We start from the raw sequence: 25083 nt of genomic DNA on the forward strand, positions 1-25083 counted from the left end.
AGAATTGTACAATACGCGTGATGCACGTGCAAAGTTACCCTATTAGAGGAAATTAGCACTCCATGAAATTAAGGTATTAGAAATTAACGCCACTTAAATTAACGGGAATTTAGTAAAAAACGACTTTTGAATAAATGAAATTAACTCGCGAAAGAGAGGGTAACATTTCAAAATGAAGGAAATCAACTCGACGTGCACAAAGAAACAAAACATGCTGAGACAACAGCAACGAAGATTAAACGTAAAATGCGAAACGAAAACTTTGTTCGTGGTTCTTTCCTTAAACGTTAAGCGAAGAAATCTGGCCACTTCAAGTTCTTCACAGTTTTACTGTTGCTGGCGGATCTTCACCGTGTTAAAGTACTCTTTTCTTAGGTCTCGAGAACGTCAGAAGTGTTTGGAAACTTTGGGGTCAAAAAATATGGAAATTAAGGTCGCGAAATCAACGTTACACTTAATTAACGTCGCCGAAATTGACGTTTACGGAAATTAACGCGACTAAAATTAATGGGAATTTATGAAATTCGCGTTAATTTCCTCTGATAAAGAATGGTTTTGCTCATATAAACCATCGCTTTTTTGCCGCTTTCGTTGCCGTCGCTGTCGTCGTTGCTTAAACCGTTTTTATCCAGAAATTTGGCTCCCTTGGTAACGTGACGTAACACATCTCTTCTCTACTACGCTGCCTCCAATCACTATACGAATAAATCTCGGGGTTCTGAGTAAACACTTGAATTCGCTTAAGCTGTTTTCTTAGAAGTAAGATGTGCCAGGAAGGGGTACCGGCCACGCAGGCTAAGGTGGTAAGGGCAGAGGAGACTACTACGCTTCCTTCGTCACGCCACCACGACCTTGGTCTTCACCCATACATAATTTCCTACTCTACCTTAGCCTGTTCCAGGCTCCGAGATGGTGGTGGAAAGTCGTTCAGTCGTGCGCGTCTTATTTTCGCTTTACTCGTTTTAATACGTTCCCACTATACTATCTGAGAGCCTGGCACAGGCTAACTCTACCTAGTCTTTCTTTCTAGAAAGCATTCGCTAAAAAGTAGAGATTTGTTTATAGTGGAAATGCACATAGCTTTCCCCTCACCCTGTTTTCGGCCTTTTTTCCCCACTACAGAGCCTGGTCGCAGGCTACTGGAGGGCTAAAATATATAAAATATCAGCAAGTTCACAGTAACAAGCCAATGAGTGGTGCCGGATCTCCCAGTTGTAGACATGGATCAGTACAATAAAACTTAAATAGGTTTAAATATATAGTTTTTGTTTTATTCATTTGCAATCTTCTTGCCGTTAGAATCAGTTTGCCGTTTCATACTTTTCTACTGGAGGGCTCGCAGAAGCCCGCTATGAGAATTGTCTCGCCGCATGTCACCTGTCGGGAGACACTACGACTCTCTAGTTTAGAGACACTGTTTGATCGGAGAAAGGTTTAAAGGGTCGAAATGTTTCAGGACATACATCAATAATCCCCTGAATCGCGGATCATACTTATTTTTACCAGAGCCAAACAAATGTTGTGTTACTAATTGTCTTAATCTGAAAAATAACCGAAGATGTCACGTTAACCGTCGCCAAAACAACAAACGGACTAAAAAGAATAGTGATTTTTCAGTTATGTATATCAGACGATTTTATTAGGTGATTTTTTTCTAGATTACATTGTAGAGTTTAAGCAAAATTATTTGTTGTCATTTTTAAAGGTTTATCCAATTTACCGCTAGATAAACTATTTACTGTATCTGTCTACTTCATTAACTGTTTTCTCTTATTCCCATATCACTTAGTATGTCAAAACGACCAATGCACGAACGAGTCAATTTCAGGTAGGCTACGTAGCAGGAGTCCCAGTCTCCAGCCTGGTGGGGAGTACCGCGGGCGCATCGAAACACCCACGGCTGGAGACTGACCCTAGCGTAGCAGACACTTGTAAGTAACATGGGCGCAAGAAAGAAAAAAAAATCGGAATTACTTTCCTCGTAGATATGTATTTGCTATAGATACTGGCTTTTTAATCGTGCATGAGATCGGATAGAGGCCCTGGGAAATCGTAATTAAACATTTCAAAGTCTTCTTCAAAGGCCTTACCCAGCTGAGCGATCTTCTCCTTGGGTATCGGGGCATAGCTTTTAAGAAGATGACTTGTAGTATTGTGGGTATGAAACGGAGGAAAGGTCACCGCCCGATCCATTCCTGTTTGCCGTAGGATATAAGGTGCTTCTTCTGGCATGTCCTCAAAATGACCGATGAAATCGTACTCTATATCACACGGGTGACAAGTTGTGCCGTACGATCGCCAGTGTGCATCTCTATCAAAACCAACATCACTCACATAATAAATGAAATTCTTAAAAGTAAGATCCTGGTCAGAACTATTGGAGCTAAGTTCATCTTGTTTGTATCTTTCCAAAATTTTCGTTTTAAAACTTTGAATCCTCGTCCAAGGCCATTGGTTGTTTACAAACTTGTTATTGTAGGCTGACAAAAGCCTCTCGAGTGGTTCGCGAACAAAAAGAAACTTAAAGTAAGATTTTAGCCTCACTTTAATATCCTCGTCCGAATAATCATTAAAGAGAGATTTATAATGTTTGTTATTATGCACATCATCCACATCGATGCAGTTATCAAGAGCAAGAAAGACACGTTTCCATTGACTGCAGGCCACTTTGGGAATATAGCAGAAGATTACTTTGTACTCATCGTTAACAATTATAGGATGATGGTATTGATCGCTTCGAATTCTGCTTGAAGAGTGCTTCTCACAGTAGTCTCTGAGTAGCTGCTGTCGCTCACTTTGTCTCTGTTTAATCCGCTCCAAAAGGTGATCATCCTTCTCTATCTGAAAAGTGGATTGACTAACGTGAGAGCTTTAGCCAGAAGGTTCGATTAGAAATCAGGACATTCAGGATTAGCTTAGTCTGTAGGGGCGCTTAAACCGTGTAAACTGGCGGCAAGTAGTGTCCCTAATTAGTACTTTATTTTTAAATACAACATTGACACTGAAGTAAAGTGCATTTTTTACACAAACAGGCTGAACAGGACATGAAACAAGCAAACCATTTTACGTTTCTGGGAAACTGCCCACCTACCCCTCCCCTAAGCCAACATTTTGCCCTAAGTGTGAAGTAAGTGTTAATGTTGGCTTAGGGGAGGGGTAGGAGGGCAGTTTCCCGGAAACGTACTGAATGATCCACAAAGTCTTCTTCCTACAACTCTGGCCGGTCCGTACTACCTTACCCATCTCTTAATTCTTTAGTATAGTTGAGACTTTGTCGACACGAGTCCATTTAAAGACATTAAAGGATCTCGCAAACAAAACGATTGTTAGAGAGGATAAAATCGTGACAGATAAATATTAGCCTGCGTAGCAAGCTTTTCCGTTACGGAATTTTCGGTTTTGGCCGAGCGAAACCGCACAGAAACGCCTTTGCTATGCAGGCTAGATAAACATCATTCTCCTATACTATTAACACCTGTAATAACACGACGTGATTTAACCTACCTTGAGTTCTTTTTTAGCAATGCCTGCTGTTTTATCTACTTCGGGCAAGAACCTGACCACTTCAACATCTATGGAGGAAGTAATGTAAGTTGCAGGGACAACAAAGATGAAAAATAAAAATTACTATCGAGTTAAAATAAAGCCTCTCTTTAATTAAAATTTTTCTTGACCAATAGTTATCATTATTGCCCGCGCCGACAAATCCTTGGCCTGCCCTTGGCGTTTCCTTGACAAGAGTCCTCGTTGAATCATTACTGCTGGCAAATATCAACCCTGACAATTAAGTTTTCAGTCTTGACAAGGAGCTGCCAAGGACAACTTCTGTAGGAAACATCTCTGACGTTAATTAGCCATAAAAGGCCATATATATCAGTTGCCTAATGAATATGTGATTAAAAATTTTCTGTTAATAATATCTAACAAAGGAATATTGCTTATCCAAATAATCGCAGCATTATATCATGTGTAAAACCAAGGGTGGTTGATTCACCTTCAGTAGTAACCATTTAAGTAAAGGTTTTAACACATTTAAAGGAGAAAAAATGCAAAACATATTTATTTAACGAGACATTTTAATTTCTGAGTTTCAAACTTTCATTACCCAAGGCTTTCAGTAAAACAAAAAAATAAAAATAAAAAATAAAAAGTAGGACACTGACTCTTTTGGAAAACCTTAAGGTATAAAAGAAGTAACAAACATAACGGCGGGAGTCTCCCATAGACAGTCATTTCATCGCTAGAAACTCTGGCTAGTTTGAAGTTAATGCAGGAGATGGCGATTATTTTTCTTTGTGAGGAAATTTTGATAGAAACGTATTGCAGAGGAGCAAGTTACATGCGTTACGTTTGACATATTTCTTCGTCCAGTTGAGCGTTCCAAATGGTTAAAGAAGGGTTCAACTGAACATTAATTAGAAAAAAAAAAAAACGCAGGAAGGATTCAGTTATGTAGCACTGCATGAAAAATTGGATTTACACAAATTTACTCAGTATAAATATGGTGCAAGAAAAGGGCAAGCTAAGGGGAAATTAAAAGCAAAGATGGTAAATACCGCATTTGCTTGCTAGTTTATATGAGGGTGTAAATTTTAGGGCAAATGCGGTATTTATGATCTTTGCCCTTTATTTAACCTTAGTTTACACTTTTTTGCACCAAATTTGCCCTGAGTAAATTTGGTGTAAATCCAATTTTCGTGCAGTGTAGTGAACTGTGGCAGCAGTTTTGATACACGTAATTCATGCCGCATACTTATCTGACGAAAGGAAAGTGCGCGGAGTGAAAGCACCATTTTTCTATTTTTGAAGTTAGTTAGTTAGCCAACAAACGAATAACGAACAAAAGTGTCCTCTATCGGTAAAGATATATAAAAGAATTGAAAGTTGAAAAAGGTTAAATGGTAGCTTACCTCAGTACAGAACAACCATGTACATGGTCAGCAGAATCAGTAAAATGAAAACAAACAAATTTCTCCGAAGTGGAACAGCCATTAAAGAAATGAAAATAAGATACTTTGTCGGTTTATATTCAACAGTTGATCATTTTTTTGTTGCTCAGCTTTGCTTTATCGTTTGTAAGGTATTTCTCTTTACCTTCACACATGCGCAGTACTGACTCTGATCACGTGCCTTACGATATTTACTCGAAGAAAGCAGAGGATCTCATTGAACTTTTCTTCTTGCCGCGCTTTGTTTGGAGGCGGTGTTTATTTGGAAACAAAGCTTATTCAAAACCTCCTATTTGCCAGTAACACAGTACCACGCGTACGTTATTAGGGCCATTTATACGAGGAAAACTAAGACGCGTCCTACATATGACGAGTCTTAAATAAGACGCGAACTTTCCGTATAAACGGCACATTTCGTCTAAAATAAGACGCGGCTTAACTAAGACGCGTCTTATTTTAGAACAGCCCTTAACACCTGTTCTTAGATAAGACGCGTCTTAGCTAAGACGAGGAAAATGACGTATAAATGACCTTCACATAAGACGCGAACGCATAGTACGCATGCGTAAATTTTTGGCGCGCCACGTTGGATTGCCGTTGCTACGGGCGACATTCACATAAAAACGAGTCAAGAACAGAAATAAGACGCGAACCATTTATACGAGCTGTTCTTGTCTTAGATAAGAGATGCTCGTATAAATGGTGCAGTTCGCGACTTATTTAAGACGCGTGTTATGTAAGACGCGTCTTATTTTTCCTCGCATAAATGGCCCTAATATCTCTGTTTAGCAAGGAGCCCATTCAAAGTTATTTCAAATTGTCTGTACCATATTTGAGATCGAAGCCCAACAGCGGAGCTTCAACTAGCCTAACTGCACGTATTTACTTGAAACAATAAACTTGAAATCAGTACAAAGCAACCTTGTAAAAAATGTGTATGTATGTGTGGTTTCAAAATATCAGGTTTCGTGTGGAGGGGACCTTACACTCGGAGTACATTAACATAATTGACACTTAATTGAGGGGCCGCTTACAGGGCTTTCCAAAAGTTGCTCGGCAACGTTTTGGCAACTTCTCGTATTTCGAGCCTTCGACCTCCTCGAACGCACGCGCACCAACTCCAGCTCAATCATCACTGTTCCTCTTCGTAGTTGGGGCCAATCTCAGGGCACCTTTGGGTATCCTGTCACTGGGTATCCTTAGGACATGACCAAGCCATTACAGTCTGTGGTTCTTGATTTAATACTGTCCCAGTTCTTATGCCGTTCCTTATCAGTGATCTTGTTGGCTCAGTAGTTATCGCGAATCTTACTGAGGTAGCTCTTTCTCATATCTCCTTTCTTTACTCTCCAGCACTTTCAAAAGAACAGCCTTACCAATGCTGCTTTAAAGCCTGATCTTAGACTTCCAGACGTTGCGGAATCGACCGAAAGCACTTCTGGCTTTAATAAGGCGAGCCTTGGTGTCTTCATGGGCACCATTGTCATTACTAATAAGGCTTTCGAGATAAGTGAAATGGTCAATGCAATCCAGCTCAGTAGTTCCTTTCCACTGATGGTGATTGGGAGTGCTGTAGGGGTATTGACATCAGTAAATCACCTGGGTCTTTGTAACGATAATGAGCAGACCGGTTTGCTTTGCAAAATTGTTTTGTCGGTTGCATTTTTGCCTGAGATGGCTGAGTGGCTGACATGTCTGCCAGATCATCGGCAGAGTCATGTTCTTCTAAATGTGTGACCAAGGTCCACTCGATTCCCCGGGGACGGTCTGAGGTTGTTTCACCCAGTCTATGGCTACTAGAAACAAGATTGTAGAGAGAATAAAACTCTGTTGTACTCCAGACTTGATGGGAAATGACTCTGGCACAGAATTCTCTAAGATAACACAGCTGCATTCGAAGAGTTCATAAAATGTCCTTCTGATGGTAACAATCTAAGGTGGTAGTCCGTATGCCCTTAAGATCTTCCACACTGTCGAATGCTTTCTCAAACACGATGAAGTTGGTAAACAAGGGAACATTCCATTCAATGCACTGTTCAGAGATGTTCTGGTGAGGAAAATCTCCGACTATGCAGCCTCGGCCTTTACGAAATCTAGTCTGTTCGGGTCTCAACTTTGGATCTATGGCACTATCAATCATTTTGAGAAATGTTCTGCAGAATACCTTGCTGGGAATGAGCTGAAATGGAGAGAGGTGTTATGCCTCGCCACAGCTGTTACAATTGTTGAGGCCCTCTTCTTCGGAATCTTGTGTATTAGGCGAATACTACAATCTATAGGAATCCCTAAAAGAGATCGGCAAGAACCAAGGATGCAGTGGTGTAGCCTACCTTTGACTTCACTATGCTCAGGTTATGGAGCTCTGTTCCTGATAGCGTGAAAGAAGCTTCCATTCCATTAACAATCTGTTTTTTTAATTAATTAATTAATTAATTAAGTAAGTAAGTAATTTATGTATTTATTCTTTTAAAGTTATTTTAGTGTCCCCACTTAGTGGCTCTTAACCACTATTACAGATTGGCAAATAAAGGTATCATCATCATCATCATCATCATCATCTAACGATTTCCCACATGGGATGTACGTATCTAGCCTGCGAGCAAGCTCTCTGGGGAGCTCTTGGGTAGGCCCTGTGCACAAGATTGCGCTCAAACAAAGGATACACCCGTGACACGGCGACAACAAGAAAACGTCGCTACGTGTAGATTTATACTCATGTTAAACGTGAAGACTCCCCAGTAGAAAAGGAGAAGCCGTTACGTCACGTTGCCATGGTAGCAAAATCTGGATGACCACCAACCAAAAACGTGAATTTGCACTTTTTCAAACTTCTTTGATCTTATTCAACTTCGTTTAATTTGCCAAGTGTTGGCGACATTTTCTGGGGTTGAATCGAAAAGAACCATATCTTAGTTAAGAAACAAAAGGAAAATTTTTGTGTTGTGTTCACCTACTCCATAAATTGATTAGAACGTTTCGTGTCACCGTCGAGCAATGACAGCTAAGAATTGTACAATACGCGTGATGCACGTGCAAAGTTACCCTATTAGAGGAAATTAACACTCCATGAAATTAAGGTATTAGAAATTAACGCCACTTAAATTAACGCGAATTTAGTAGAAAACGACTTTTGAATAAATGAAATTAACTCGCGAAAGAGAGGGTAACATTTCAAAATGAAGGAAATTAACTCGACGTGAACAAAGAAACAAAACTTGCTGAGACAACAGCAACGAAGATTAAACGTAAAATGCGAAACGGAAACTTTGTTCGTGGTTCTTTCCTTAAACGTTAAGCAAAGAAATCTGGCCACTTCAAGTTCTTCACAGTTTTACTGTTGCTGGGGGATCTTCACCCTCATAAAGTACTCCTCTTTCTTAGGACTCGAGAACGTCAGAAGTGTATTGGGAATTTGGGGTCAAAAAACATGGAAATTAAGGTCGCGAAATCAACGCTACACTTAATTAACGTCGCGGAAATTGACGTTTACGGAAATTAACGCGACTAAAATTAATGGGAATTTTGGAAATTCGTGTTAATTTCCTATGATAAAGAATGGTTTTGCTCATATAAACCATCGCTTTTTTGCCGCTTTCGTTGCCGTCGCCGTCGTCGTTGCTTAAACCGTTTTTATCCAGAAATTTGGCTCCCTTGGTAACGTGACGTAACACATCTCTTCTCTACTACGCTGCCTCCAATCACTATACGAATAAATCTCGGGGTTCTGAGAAAACACTTGAATTCGCTTAAGCTGTTTTCTTAGAAGTAAGATGTGCCAGGAAGGGGTACCTGCCACGCAGGCTAAGGTGGTAAGGGCAGAGGAGACTACTACGCTTCCCCCGTCACGCCACCACGACGTTGGTCTTCGCCCATACATAATTTCCTACTCTACCTAGTCTGTCTTTCTAGAAAGCATTCGCTAAAAAGTAGAGATTTGTTTATAGTGGAAATGCACATAGCTTTCCCCTCACCCTGTTTTCGGCCTTTTTTCCCCACTACAGAGCCTGGTCTCAGGCTACTGGAGGGCTAAAATATATAAAACATCAGCAAGTCCACAGTAACGAGCCAATGAGTGGTGCCGGATCTCCCAGTTGTAGACATGGATCAGTACAATTAAACTTAAATAGGTTTAAATATATAGTTTTTGTTTTATTCATTTTTTTTACTTCTTGATCGCCTTGCCGTTAGAATCAGTTTGCCGTTTCATACTTTTCTACTGGAGGGCTTGCAGAAGCCCGCTATGAGAATTGTCTCTCCGCATGTCACCTATCGGGAGGCACTAGGACTCTCTAGTTTAGAGACACTGTTTGATCGGAGAAAGGTTTAAAGGGTCGAAATGTTTCAGGACATACATCAATAATCCCCTGAATCGCGGATCATACTTATTTTTACCAGAGCCAAACAAATGTTGTGTTAGTAATTGTCTTAATCTTCGATAATCTAAGAAATAACCGAAGATGTCACGTTAACCGTCGCCAAAACAAACGAACCAAAAAGAATAGTGGTTTTTACCGTCATGTATATCAGACGATTTTATTAGGTGATTTTTTTCTAGATTACATTGTAGAGTTTAAGCAAAATTATTTGTTGCCATTTTTAAAGTTTTATTCTATTTACCGCTAGATAAACTATTTACTGTATCTGTCTACTTCATTAAATGTTTTCTCTTATTCCCATATCACTTAGTATGTCAAAAGGCCCCATGCACGAGCGAGTCAATTTCAGGTAGGCTACGTAGCAGGAGTCCCAGTCTCCAGCCTGGTGGGGAGTACCGCGGGTGCATCGAAACACCCACGGCTGGAGACTGTGCCTAGCGTAGCAGACACTCGTAAGTAACATGGGCGCAAGAAAGAAAAAAAAATCGGAATTACTTTCCTCGTAGATATGTATTTGCTATAGATACTGGCTTTTTAATCGTGCATGAGATCGGATAGAGGCCCTGGAAAATCGTAATTAAACATTTCAAAGTCTTCTTCAAAGGCCTTACCCAGCTGAGCGATCTTCTCCTTGGGTATCGGGGCATAGCTTTTAAGAAGTTGACTTGTAGTATTGTGGGTATGAAACGGAGGAAAGGTCACCGCCCGATCCATTCCTGTTTGCCGTAGGATATAAGGTGCTTCTTCTGGCATGTCCTCAAAATGACCGATGAAATCGTACTCTATATTACACGGGTGACAAAGTGGGCCGTACGATCGCCAGTGTGCATCTCTATCAAACCCAACATCACTCACATAATAAATGAACTTCTTAAAGGTAAGATCCTGGTCAGAACTATTGGAGCTAAGTTCATCTTGTTTGTATCTTTCCAAAATTTTCGTTTGATAACTTTGAATCCTCGTCCAAGGCCATTGGTTGTTTACAAACTTGTTATTGTAGGCTGACAAAAGCCTCTCGAGTGGTTCGCGAACAAATACAAACTTAAAGTAAGATTTTAGCCTCACTTTAATATCCTCGTCCGAATAATCATTAAAGAGAGATTTATAATGTTTGTCATTATGCACATCATCCACATCGATGCGGTTATCAAGAGCAAGAAAGACACGTTTCCATTGACTGCAGGCCACCTTGGGAATATAGCAGAAGATTACTTTGTACTCATCGTTAACAATTATAGGATGATTGTATTGATCGCTTCGATTTCTGCTTGAAGCGTGCTTCTCACAGTAGTCTCTGAGTCGCTGCTGTCGCTCAGTTTGTCTCTGTTTAATCCGCTCCAAAAGGTGATCATCCTTCTCTATCTGAAAAGTGGATTGACTAACGTGAGAACTTTAGCCAAAAGGTTCGATTAGAAATCAGGACATTCAGGATTAGCTTAGTCGGTAGGAGTGCTTAAACCGTGTAAACTGGCGGCAAGTAGTGTCCCTAATTAGTACTTTAAATGCAACATTGGCACTCAAATAAAGTGCATTTTTTACACAAACAGGCTAAACAGGACGTGAAACAAGCAAAACATTTTACGTTTCTGAGAAACTGCCGACCTACCCCTCCCCTAAGCCAGCATTTTGCTTTAAGTGAGAAGTAAGTGTTAATGTTGGCTTAGGGGAGGGGTAGGTGGGCAGTTTCAAAGAAACGTAATCTTCTACCTACGTCCCTGGCAGGTCCGTACTACCTTTCCCATCTCTTAATTCTTTAGTATAGTTGAGACTTTTTTGACACGAGTCCATTTAAAAGACATTAAACGATCTCGCAAACAAAACGATTGTTAGAGAGGATAAAATCGTGACAGATAAATATTTGCCTGCGTAGCAAGCGTTTCCGTTACGGATTTTCGGTTTTGGCCGCGCGAAACCGCACAGAAACGCCTTTGCTATGCAGGCTAGATAAAAGTCATTCTCCTATATTACTAACACCTGTAATAACACGACGTGATTTAACCTACCTTGAGTTCTTTTTTAGCAATGCCTGCTGTTTTATCTACTTCGGGCAGGAACCTGACCACTTCAACTTCTATAGAGGAAGTAATGAAAGTTACAGGGACAACAACGATGAAAAAGAAAAATTACGATCGAGTTAAAATAAAGCCTCTCTTTAACTGCAATTTTTCTTGACCAATAGTTATCATTATTGCCCGCGCCGACAAATCCTTGGCCTTCCCTTGGCGTTTCCTTGACAAGAGTCCTTGTTGAGTCATTACTGCTGGCAAATATCAACCCTGCCAAGTTTTCAGTCTTGACAAGAAACTGCCAAGGACAACTTCTATAGGAAACATCTCTGACGTTAATTAGCCATAAAAGGCCATATATATCAGTTGCCTAATGAATATGTGATTAAAACCTTTCTGTTAATAATATCTAACAAAGGAATATTGCTTATCCAAATAATCGCAGCATTATATCATGTGTAAAACCAAGAGTGATTGATTCACCTTCAGTCGTAACCATTTAAGTAAAGGTTTTAACATATTTAAAGGAGAAAAAATGCAAAACATATTTATTTAACGAGACCTTTTAATTTTTGAGCTTCAAACTTTCATTACCCAAGGCTTTCAGTAAAACAAAAAAATAAAAATAAAAACTAGGATACTGACTCTAGATCTTTTGGAAAACCTAAAGGTAAAAAAGAAGTAACAAACATAACGGCGGGAGTCTCCAATAGACAGTCATTTCATCGCTAGAAACTCTGATTATTTTTCTTTGTGAGCAAATTTTGATAGAAACGTATTGCAGAGGAGCAAGTTACATGCGTTACGTTTGACATATTTCTTCGTCCAGTTGAGCGTTCCAAATGGTTAAAGAAGGGTTCAACTGAACATTAATTAGAAAAAAAAACGCAGGAAGGATTCAGTTATGTAGCACTGCATGAAAAATTGGATTTACACAAATTTACTCAGTGTAAATATGGTGCAAAAAAAGGCCAAGCTAGGGGGAAATGAAAAGCAAAGATGGTAAATACCGCATTTGCTTATCAGTTTATATGAGGGTGTAAATTTTAGGGCAAATGCGGTATTTATGATCTTTGCCCTTTATTTAACCTTAGTTTACACTTTTTTGCACCAAATTTGCCCTGAGTAAATTTGGTATAAATCCAATTTTCGTGCAGTGTAGTGAACTGTGGCAGCAGTTTTGATACACGTAATTCATGCCGCATACTTATCTGACGAAAGGAAAGTGCGCGGAGTGAAAGTACCATTTTTCTATTTTTTAAGTTAATTAGTTAGCCAACAAACAAATAACGAGCAAAAGTGTCCTTTATCGGTCAAGATATATACAAGGATTGAAATTTGAAAAAGGTTAAATGGTAGCTTACCTCGGTACAGAGCAACCATGTACATGGTCAGCAGAATCAGTAAAATGATCAGAGATACAAACAAATTTCTCCGAAGTGGAACAGCCATTAAAGAAATGAAAATAAGATACTTTGTCGGTTTATATTCAACAGTTGATCATTTGCTTGTTGCTCAGCTTTGCTTTATCGTTTGTAAGGTATTTCTCTTTACCTTCACACATGCGCAGTACTGACTCTGATCACGTGCCTTACGATATTTACTCGAAGAAAGCAGAGGATCTCATTGAACTTTTCTTCTTGCCGCGCTTTGTTTGGGGGCGGTGTTTATTTGGAAACAAAGCTTATTCAAAACCTCCTATTTGCCAGTAACACAGTACCACGCGTACGTTATTAGGGCCATTTATACGAGGAAAACTAAGACGCGTCCTACATATGACGAGTCTTAAATAAGACGCGAACTTTCCGTATAAACGGCACATTTCGTCTAAAATAAGACGCGGCTTATCTAAGACGCGTCTTATTTTAGAACAGCCCTTAACACCTGTTCTTAGATAAGACGCGTCTTAGCTAAGACGAGGAAAATGACGTATAAATGACCTTCACGTCTTACATAAGACGCGAACGCATAGTACGCATGCGTAAATTTTTGGCGCGCCACGTTGGATTGCCGTTGCTACGGGCGACATTCACATAAAAACGAGTCAAGAACAGAAATAAGACGCGAACCATTTATACGAGCTGTTCTTGTCTTAGATAAGAGATGCTCGTATAAATGGTGCAGTTCGCGACTTATTTAAGACGCGTGTTATGTAAGACGCGTCTTATTTTTCCTCGCATAAATGGCCCTAATATCTCTGTTTAGCAAGGAGCCCATTCAAAGTTAATTCAAATTGTCTGTACATATTTGAGATCGAAGCCCAAAAGCGGCGCTTCCTTAACTAGCCTAACTGCACGTGTTTACTTGAAACAATAAACTTTAACTCACTACAAAGCAATCTTGTAAAAAATTTATATGTATGCGTGGTTTCAAAATATCAGGTTTCGTGTGGAAGGGACCTTACACTCGGAGTACATTAACATTATTGACACTTAATTGAGGGGCCGCTTACGGGGCTTTCCACAAGTTGCTCGGCAATTTTTTGGCAACTTCTCGTATTTCCAGCCTTCGACCTCCCTTAACGCACGCATACCAATTCCAGCTCAATCATCACTGTTCCTCTCCTCTTCCTTTTCTTTACTCTCCAGCACTTTCAAAAGAACAGCCTTACCAATACTGCTTTAAAGCCTGATCTTAGACTATCAGATGTTGCGGAATCGTCTGAAAGCACTTCTGGCTTTAATAAGGCGAGCCTTGGTGTCTTTATGGGCACCATTGTGACTACTAATAAGGCTATCGAGATAAGTGAAATGGTCAATGCAATCCAGCTCAGTAGTTCCTTTCCACTGATGGTGATTGGGAGTGCTGTAGGGGTATTGACATCAGTAAATCACCTGGGTCTTTGTAACGATAATGAGCAGACCAGTTTGCTTTGCAAAATTGTTTTGTAGGTTGCATTTTTGCCTGAGATGGCTGAGTGGCTGACATGTCTGCCAGATCATCGGCAGAGTCATGTTCTTCTAAATGTGAGACCAAGGTCCACTGGATTCCACGGGGACGGTCTGAGGTTGTTTCACCTAGTCTATGGCAACTAGAAACAAGATTGGAGAGAGAATAAAACTCTGTTGTACTCCAGACTTGATGGGAAATGACTCTGGCACAGAATTCCCTAAGATAACACAGCTGCATTCGAAGAGTTCATAAAATTTCCTTGTAATGGTAACAATCTAAGGTGGTAGTCCGTATGCCCACACTGTCGAATGCTTTCTCAAAGACAATGAAGTTGGTAAACAAGGGAACATTCCATTCAATGCACTGTTCAGTGATGTTCTGGAGAGGAAAATTTCCAACTCTGCAGCCTCGGCCTTTAAGAAATCTAGTCTGTTCGGGTCTCAACTTTGGATCTATGGCACTATCATTCATTTTGAGAAATGTTCTGCAGAATACCTTGCTGGAAATGAGCTGAAATGGAGAGAGGTGTTATGCCTCGCCACAGTTGTTACAATTGTTGAGGCCCCCTTCTTCGGAATCTTGTGTATTAGGCGAATACTACAATCTGTGGGAATCCCTAAAAGATTCCAGACCTTAGCAAAGAGATCGGCAAGAACCAAGGATGCAGTGGTGGCGCCTACCTTTGACTTCACTATGCTCAGATTATGGAGCTCTGTTCCTGATAGCGTGAAAGAAGCTTCCATTCCATTAACAATCTGTTTTTTTAATCAATTAATTAAGTAAGAAAGTAAGTAATTTATTTATTTATTTATTCTTTTAAAGTTATTTTAGTGTCCCCACTTAGTGGCTCTTAACCACTATTACAGATTGGCAAATAAAGGTATCATCATCATCATCATCATCATCTAACGATTTCCCACATGGGATGTACGTATCTAGCCTGCGAGCAAGCTCTCTGGGGAGCTCTTGGGTAGGCCCTGTGCACCAGATTGTGCCCAAGCAAGGGATACACCCGTGACACGGCGATAACAAGAAAACGTCACTACGTGTAGATTTATACTCATTTTAAGCGTGAAGACTCCCCAGCAGAAAGGAGAAGCCTTTACGTCACGTTGCCATGGTAGCAAAATCTGGATGACCACCAACCAAAAACGTGAATTTGCACTTTTTCAAACTTCATTGATCTTATTCAACTTCGTTTAATTTGCCAAGTGTTGGCGAAATTTTCTGGGATTGAATCGAAAAGAACCATATCTTAGTTAAGAAACAAAAGGAAAATTTTTGTGTTGTGTTCACCTACTCCATAAATTGATTAGAACGTTTCATGTCACCGTCGAGCAATGACAGCTAAGAATTGTACAATACGCGTGATGCACGTGCAAAGTTACCCTATTAGAGGAAATTAACACTCCATGAAATTAAGGTATTAGAAATTAACGCTACTTAAATTAACGCGAATTTAGTAGAAATTAAGAATTTGTTCATGCTTAGCGTGCGTATATCGAGTTATGGATGCACGCGGGAAGTTTGGAGAGCACGAAAGATGCGTAAGAGTTGCACGAGGCGTTAGCCGAGTGCAACTCTAGCTTCTTGAGTGCTCTCCAAACTTCCCGCGTGCATCCATAACTCGATATACGCACGCTAAGCATGAACAAATTCTTAATTTCTACTAAATTCGCGTTAATTTAAGTAGCGTTAATTTCTAATACCTTAATTTCATGGAGTGTTAATTTCCTCTAATCACCTCAAAGTTCACCTAAAGTTAAAATACCAACATGTTCGTAAGAAGTCGTGGAGTATGGTATGGATTTGCTGAAAACCTTTTTACGTTTTGCTCGGCGAAATCCAGAAAACATGTTTTTAGCGAAGACGACTGTCATCCTTCTTTAAACTTATATTCATTTACGAGCATTGGCTGGTCATTACGGCTTCTTGAGAAGACCTGGCAGCAGTTGTTTTTGTGAGTAATAAATTTATGTCTTCTTGTGTAATTTGTGTTGTTATTGCGAGAGAAATTTTCCTGCTTCAGTCGGATTGTTCGGAGATAACAAAAGTGCGTAACAAAGTTAAAAACATCAATAAAAACGGAAATTTTACCCTTAAATGTTGTTGATGACCAGTTGGTGTCTGTTCTGTTCCCAGTGAATGTCTTTTGGCCAAAATTTGCTGCAGCTGCTCTTCCAGACAAATTTGCGAAACGCGCAACTTGCGAGTTTTTTTAATTCGGCTTTGTTTTTGCTGCTTGTTGGATCAGGACCTAAAAGGTCAATGCCGATACAAAAATTGGGCAGTTTTTCGCTGGTTTCGTCCATATTTTAAAGAGAAGGAAAACTGCACTGCACTGCAGCTTAAAAGATAACAACTGTACTTTGCAGCCAGATAAAAAAAATGCTCACGTCATCTTATTTACGCACGGGCGTGCGTAAATAAAGATTTTGTTCATAGCGGCTCAATAGGACTTATATAGGGCAAGCACGCGCGCTATGTTATAAACGACTTTTGAATAAATGAAATTAACTCGCGAAAGAGAGGGTAACATTTCAAAATGAAGGAAATTAACTCGACGTGAACAAAGAAACAAAACTTGCTGAGACAACAGCAACGAAGATTAAACGTAAAATGCGAAACGGAAACTTTGTTCGTGGTTCTTTCCTTAAACGTTAAGCAAAGAAATCTGGCCACTTCAAGTTCTTCACAGTTTTACTGTTGCTGGGGGATCTTCACCCTCATAAAGTACTCCTCTTTCTTAGGACTCGAGAACGTCAGAAGTGTATTGGGAATTTGGGGTCAAAAAACATGGAAATTAAGGTCGCGAAATCAACGCTACACTTAATTAACGTCGCGGAAATTGACGTTTACGGAAATGAACGCGACTAAAATTAATGGGAATTTTGGAAATTCTCGTTAATTTCCTATGATAAGGAATGGTTTTGCTCATATAAACCATCGCTTTTTTGCCGTTTTCGTTGCCGTCGCCGTCGTCGTTGCTTAAACCGTTTTTATCCAGAAATTTGGCTCCCTTGGTAACGTGACGTAACACATCTCTTCTCTACTACGCTGCCTCCAATCACTATACGAATAAATCTCGGGGTTCAGAGAAAACACTTGAATTCGCTTAAGCTGTTTTCTTAGAAGTAAGATGTGCCAGGAAGGGGTGCCTGCCACGCAGGCTAAGGTGGTAAGGGCAGAGGAGACTACTACGCTTCCTTCGTCACGCCACCACGACGTTGGTCTTTACCCATACATAATTTCCTACTCTACCTTAGCCTGTTCCAGGCTCCGAGATGGTGGTGGAAAGTCGTTCAGTCGTGCGCGTCTTATTTTCGCTTTACTCGTTTTAATACGTTCCCACTATACTATCTGAGAGCCTGGCACAGGCTAACTCTACCTAGTCTTTCTTTCTAGAAAGCATTCGCTAAAAAGTAGAGATTTGTTTATAGTGGAAATGCACATAGCTTTCCACTCACCCTGTTTTTGGGCTTTTTTCCCCACTACAGAGCCTGGTCCCAGGCTACTGGAGGGCTAAAATATATAAAATATCAGCAAGTTCACAGTAACAAGCCAATGAGTGGTGCCGGATCTCCCAGTTGTAGACATGGATCAGTACAATAAAACTTAAATAGGTTTAAATATATAGTTTTTGTTTTATTCATTTGTTTACTTCTTGATCGCCTTGCCGTTAGAATCAGTTTGCCGTTTCATACTTTTCTACTGGAGGGCTTGCAGAAGCCCGCTATGAGAATTGTCTCGCCGCATGTCACCTATCGGGAGGCACTAGGACTCTCTAGTTTAGAGACACTGTTTGATCGGAGAAAGGTTTAAAGGGTCGAAATTTTTCAGGACATACATCAATAATCCCCTGAATCGCGGATCATACTTATTTTTACCAGAGCCAAACAAATGTTGTGTTACTAATTGTCTTAATCTGAAAAATAACCGAAGATGTCACGTTAACCGTCGCGAAAACAAACGGACTAAAAAGAATAGTGGTTTTACTGTCATGTATATCAGACGATTTTATTAGGTGATTTTTTTCTAAATTACATTGTAGAGTTTAAGCAAAATTATTTGTTGTCATTTTTAAAGGTTTATCCGATTTTCCGCTAGATAAACTATTTACTGTATCTGTCTACTTCATTAAATGTTTTCTCTTATTCCCATATGACTTAGTATGTCAAAAGGTCCCATGCACGAGCGAGTCAATTTCAGGTAGGCTACGTAGCAGGAGTCCCAGTCTCCAGCCTGGTGGGGAGTACCGCGGGCGCATCGAAACACCCACGGCTGGAGACTGAGCCTAGCGTAGCAGACACTTGTAAGTAACATAGGCGCAAGAAAGAAAAGGGCGCGCGACGTGAGAGGGAGCGTGTTCCCCTCGAGAGCCCCGTTCTTTCTTGCGCCCATTTTATTTATAAGCGCCTGCAGGGGAAAATGCCAAGAAAAAAAAATTCATGCAAAGAAGAAGGTAAAGAAAAAAAATTCATGCAGAAAGTCTGAGTTTCTTTTAGAAAGTCTGAGTCTCAGAAATCAACAATATTACCAGGAACAATATGAATAAAAAAATTCACTTTCTTCTTATTGAAAGGAGGCAATTAGAACCTTGTTTTTATTTTAAATTGCAGCTAGTGTACCTACAACGTACACCGTATACTGTACAAAAATAATAAAATAGAATTTGTAATAAATAAATATTAGAATTTGGTAGCTTTGTTAATATTCTATAAAACTATTTGTGCCCACAATAAAAATTAGAAGATGGGTCTTACCGCCTTGAATAAGAATTCTATAATACAATGAAAAAGAGCATTCACACGTAGTAGTAAGTGTTAAAACTTCAACTGTCAACGACATAAACAGCAACACTACCACGGGTACTTTTAACAAAAATTAAGAACCACAAAGTATGGTTTTCATTGGCAGTCAGTCTGCCTGCAACATACAGTGTATCCTGTATTATAATACATATCATATCAGCAATATTTCCTTTGTTTCAAAATTGGCTGAAAGAGTGGCAGCTGATCAGATTCAGTCCTACTTAAATGAGCATGATCTTTTTCCTTCATTGCAATCAGCCTATCGACGGCACCATAGCACAGAAACTGCCCTGCTTAAAGTCAAGAATCACATTCTGATGGACATGGAAAATCAGAAGGTCACGTTGTTAGTGCTTCTTGATTTATTATTATTTTATTATTTTGATACCGTGGACCATCGGATTCTCTTAGATCGCCTCCAGCTTGGTTTTGGAATTTCAGGCTCTGCACTTAATTGGATTGAATCGTACCTTTCTAACAGAACCCAGCGCATCTATATAGACGGAGTTCTATCGAGTAATTTTAATCTTAAATTTGGAGTTCCACAAGGCAGCTGTCTCGGGCCATTATTGTTTTCTCTCTATGCTAGCAAACTTTATAAGATCGTCGAATCACATCTTCCTAATTCCCATTGTTATGCAGATGACACGCAACTGTACATCGCGTTTAGATCACGAAATGATCTGGAAGAGACCGCTGCTATAACTGCCATGGAATCATGTATTGCTGATATTAGTCAATGGATGCATTCGGATAAGTTAAAACTGAATTCCGATAAGACAGAATGTCTTCTGATTGGAACACGACAACAACTTCAGAAAGTCCCTAACATTATTACCTTATTGGTTGGGGACTCCCAAATTGTTCCATCTTGTGAAGTTCGAAACCTAGGAACCTGGTTTGATTCTAAAATCAGTATGCTAAGTCATATCAACAAAACTTGCTCATCCGCTTTCTATTATCTTTATAACATGCGTAGAATTAGGAAATATTTAAGTCGTTCAGTCACCGAATCATTAGTTCATGCTTTTATCACCAGTAGAATAGATTATTGTAACAGTCTACTATATGGCCTCCCGAATTCACATATCATGAAACTCCAACGGATACAGAATGCCGCGGCTCGGTTGGTCACCGGAACACCTAGATTCTGCCATGTTACACTATTGCTTTTCCACCTTCATTGGCTTCCAATAAGTTACCGTATAAAGTTTAAGATTCTACTTTTGACATTTAAGTGCTTATATGGTCAAGTTCCTAATTATCTAATTGATTTCATTACTATCAAAAAGCAATCCAGGTACTCTCTAAGGTCAAATGAGTCTATATTCCTAGAGTTACCAGGCATTAAGACCCATCCAACTCTTGGCGATCGTGCATTCCAGTCAGCTGCACCTTATCCCTGGAATGCATTACCTTCGGCAATTTGCAACATGAAGACATTGGACACTTTTTAAGACTGCTGTTAAAACTCATTTTTTCAATTTAGCTTTTAAATGGATTTAATTGTTGGCTTTTATTATAGGGTTTTTATTTTTTTAATTTTATGTATTTATTTTTTTAATAGTTTTTAATACTTTTTATCGTAGTTTTTAATGGTTTCTCATGCTTTAGTCACCTTTAACATAAATTTAATATAACAATATCGTAAAGCGCAACCGAATATATTCATATAGAGGTTTGCGCTATATAAATGTAAATTATTATTATTATTATTATTATTATTATTAAATACATTTAATTATCCATAAACAGTTTCAGTATTAAACTTTTCAACATATAAAATTTATAATAAAAATATAAATATTAGCCGTCCACTCCAAGTCGCTTCATCCTCTCTCATTTTGTGTACATTTCCGAGAGATTTTGCGTTAAAGTGGCCTGTATCCTTTGATCTGTTGTGAGTGTAGAACAACTTATAAAGCACAAAAACATAGATAATGAATCAAGATTTCACTGTTCAAAAAAAAGCAATATCTGTCTGAAAAAAAAATTCGTGCAGAGGGGTTCACCTGAAAAAAAAAAAAATTCCTGCACAAGCAGTGAGCGAAAAAAAAAAATTCGTGCAAGCTGAAAATTCCCCACCCCCCCGCCCCATCACTTTTCTAATGGTCCGTCCCTAATATCTGCCCGTTAACAGTATTCCGACCAAGACCTCTAATTTAAAAATCGGAATTACTTTCCTCGTAGATATGTATTAGCTATAGATACTGGCTTTTTAATCGTGCATGAGATCGAATAGAGGCCCTGGGAAATCATAATTAAACATTTCAAAGTCTTCTTCAAAGGCCTTACCCAGCTGAGCGATCTTCTCCTTGGGTATCGGGGCATAGCTTTTAAGAAGTTGACTTGTAGTATTGTGGGTAAGAAACGGAGGAAAGGTCACCGCCCGATCCATTCCTGTTTGCCGTAGGATATAAGGTGCTTCTTCTGGCATGTCCTCAAAATGACCGATGAAATCGTACTCTATATCACACGGGTGACAAATTGTGCCGTACGATCGCCAGTGTCCATCTCTATCAAATCCAACATCACTCACATAATAAATGAACTTCTTAAAAGTAAGATCCTGGTCGGAGCTGTTAGAGCTAAGTTCGTCTTGTTTGTATCTTTCCAAAATTTTCGTTTTATACCTTTGAATTATTCTCCGAGGCCATTGGTTGTTTACAAACTTGTTATTGTAGGCTGACAAAAGCCTCTCGAGTGGTTCGCGAACAAAAAGAAACTTAAAGTAAGATTTTAGCCTCACTGTAATATCCTCGTCCGAATAATCATTAAAGAAAAATTTATAATCTTTGTCATTATGCACATCATCCACATCGATGCGGTTATCAAGAGCAAGAAAGACACGTTTCCATTGACTGCAGGCCACCTTGGGAATATAGCAGAAGATTACTTTGTACTCATCGTTAACAATTATAGGATGATTGTATTGATCGCTTCGATTTCTGCTTGAAGCGTGCTTCTCACAGTAGTCTCTGAGTCGCTGCTGTCGCTGAGTTTGTCTCTGTTTAATCCGCTCCAAAAGGTGATCATCATTCTCTATCTGAAAAGTGGATTGACTAACGTGAGAGCTTTAGCCAGAAGGTGCGATTAGAAATCAGGACATTCAGGATTAGCTTAGTCGGTAGGGGCGCTTAAACCGTGTAAACTGGCGGCAAGTAGTGTCCCTAATTAGTACTTTAAATACAACAAGGACACTCAAATAAAGTGCAGTTTTTACACAAAACAGGCTGAACAGGACATGAAACAAGCAAACAAAGTCGGATCATTTAGCGTTTCTGGGAAACTGCCCAACTACCCCTCCCCTAAGCCAGCATTTTGCTCTAAGTGAGAATTAAGTGTTAATGTTGGCTTAGGGGAGGGGTAGGTTGGCAGTTTCCCAGAAACGTAATCTTCTACCTACAACTCCAGCCTGTCCGTATTACCTTTTCCATCTCTTAATTCTTTAGTATAGTTGAGACTTTGTCGACACGAGTCCATTTAAAAGACATTAAACGATCTCGCAAACAAAACGGTTGTCAGAGAGGATAAAATCGTGAAAGATAAATATTAGCCTGCGTAACAAGCGTTTCCGTTACGGAATTTTCGGTTTTGGCCGCGCGAAACCGCACAGAAACGCCTTTGATACGCAGGCTAGATAAACATCATTCTCCTATACTATTAACACATGTAATAACAAGACGTGATTTAACCTACCTTGAGTTCTGTTTTAGCAATGCCTGCTGTTTTATCTACTTCGGTCAAGAACCTGACCTTTTCAACATCTACGGAGGAAGTAATGTCAGTTACAGGGACAACGAAGATGAAAAATAAAAATTATTATCGAGTTAAAATAAAGCCTCTCTTTAACTGCAATTTTTCTTGACCAATAGTTATCATTATTGCCCGCGCCGATAATGAAATCGGCGAGCGGACGTTAAATTTCCACAAATCCTTGGCCTGCCCTTGCCGTTTCCTTGACAAGTCCTTGTTGAGTCATTACCGCTGCAAATATTAACCCTGATAAATGTGTTCAGCCCTCCTTGTTAAAATGCTAACACGCAAGTTTTTTCGTCAGGGAGAGCTGCCAAGGACAACTTCTGTATGAAACATCTCTGACGTTAATTAGCCATAAAAGGCCATATATATCAGTTGCCTAATGAATATGTGATTAAAACCTTTCTGTTAATAATATCAAATAAAGGAATATTGCTTATCCAAATAATCGCAGCATTATATCATGTGTAAAACCAAGAGTGATTGATTCACCTTCAGTCGTATCCATTTAAGTAAAGTTTTTAACACATTTAAAGGAGAAAAATGCAAAACATATTTATTTAACGAGACATTTTAATTTCTGAGTTTCAAACTTTCATTACTCAAGGCTTTCTGTGAAAAAATAAAAATAAAAAATAAAAAGTCGAACACTGACTCTTTTGGAAAACTTTGAGGTCACTAAAGAAGTAACAAACGTAACAGCGGGAGTCTTAAATAGACAGCCATTTCATCGCGCTCAAAACTCTGGCTAGTTGAAATTAATGCAGGAGATGGGGATTATTTTTCTTTGTGAGGAAATTGTGATTGAAACGAATTGCAGAGCAGCAACTTACATCCACTTCGTTTGAAGTATTTCTTCGTCTAGTTGAGCGTTCCAATGGTTAAAGAAGCGTTCAACTGAACAATAATTAGAAAAAAAAAGCAGGAAGGATTCAGTTATGTAGTGAACTGTGGCAGCAGTTTTGATACACGTTATTCGTGCCACATACTTATCTGACGAAAGGAAAGTGCGCGGAGTGAAAGCACCATTTTTCTATTTTTGAAGTTAGTTAGTTCGCCAACAAACGAATAACGAAAATCATTGTCCTTTATCGGTCAAGATATATACAAGAATTGAAATTTGAAAAAGGTAAAATGGTAGCTTACCTCGGTACAGAGCAACCATGTACATGGCCAACAGAATCAGTAAAATGATCAGAGATACAAACAAATTTCTCCGAAGTCGAACAGCCATTAAAGAGATGAAAATAAGATAATTTGTCGTTTTATATTCAACAGTCGATCATTTGTTTGTTGCTCAGCTTTGCTTTATCGTTTGTAAGGTATTTCTCTTTACCTTCACACATGCGCAGTACTGACTCTGATCACGTGCCTTACGATATTTACTCGAAAAAAGCAGCGGAGCTCATTCAACTTTTCTTCTTGCCGCGCTTTGTTTGGGGGCGGCGTTTATTTGAAAATAAAGCTTAGTGATGTATCAAAACCTCTTATTTGCCAGGAACACAGTACCACGCGTACGTTATTATCTCTGTTTATCAAGGAGCCCATTCAAAGTTATTTCAAATTGTCTGTACCATATCTGAGATCGAAGCCCAAAAGCGGAGCTTCCTTAACTAGCCTAACTGCACGTATTTACTTGAACAATAATCTTTTAATCACTACAAAGCAATCTTTTAAAAATGTATATATATGTGTGGTTTCAAAATACCAGGTTTCGTGTGGAAGTACAGGTTTCGTTCGGAGTACATTAACATTATTGACACTTAATTGAGGGGTCGCTTACAGGGCTTTCCACAAGTTGCTCGGCAACTTTTTGGCAACTTCTCGTATTTCGAATCTCCGACCTCCTCGAACGCACGCGCACCAACTCCAGCTCAATCGTCACTGTTCCTCTTCGTAGTTGGAGTCAATCTCAAGGCACCTTTGGGTATCCTGTCACTGGGTATCCCTAGGACATGACCAAGCCATTGCAGTCTGTGGTTCTTGATTTAATACTGTCCCAGTTCTTATGCCGTTCCTTATTAGTAATCTTGTTGGTTCAGTAGTTATCGCAAATTTTTACTGAGGTAGCTCTTTCTCATATTTCCTTTCTGACTTCCAGATACTGAAAGCACTTCTGGCTTTAATAAGGCGGGCCTTGGTGTCTTTATGGGCTCCATTGTCACTACTAGTAAGACCTTCGAGATAAGTGAAATGGTCAATGCAATCCAGCTCAGTAGTTCCTTTCCACTGATGGTGATTGGGAGTGTTGTAGGGGTATTGACATCGGTAAATCACCTGGGTCTTTGTA

The 25083-nt window shown here is 39.4% G+C and overlaps 1 protein-coding gene across 2 annotated transcripts; it reads right to left on the reverse strand.

Moving 5' to 3' along the window:
• Window positions 1–1898: 1898 nt before the first annotated feature.
• Window positions 1899–24229, reverse strand: LOC140937495 (carbohydrate sulfotransferase 10-like). 2 transcript variants are annotated; one of them, XM_073387054.1, is made up of 3 exons: window positions 23940–24229; window positions 3505–3572; window positions 1899–2841 (listed from the first exon to the last, which is right to left on the reverse strand). In XM_073387054.1, the coding sequence occupies exons 1-3, from the start codon at window positions 24025–24027 to the stop codon at window positions 2014–2016; spliced, it is 984 nt and encodes a 327-aa protein (XP_073243155.1). In that variant the 5' UTR covers window positions 24028–24229; the 3' UTR covers window positions 1899–2013. The 2 variants fall into 2 exon arrangements, with proteins under 2 accessions (XP_073243155.1, XP_073243154.1); XM_073387053.1 differs by lacking the exon at window positions 23940–24229 and adding an exon at window positions 12696–12981.
• Window positions 24230–25083: the final 854 nt, after the last annotated feature.

The sequence above is a fragment of the Porites lutea genome, chromosome 5 (assembly GCF_958299795.1).
Source record: "Porites lutea chromosome 5, jaPorLute2.1, whole genome shotgun sequence".
In the NCBI taxonomy this organism is placed as follows: Eukaryota; Metazoa; Cnidaria; class Anthozoa; order Scleractinia; family Poritidae; genus Porites; species Porites lutea.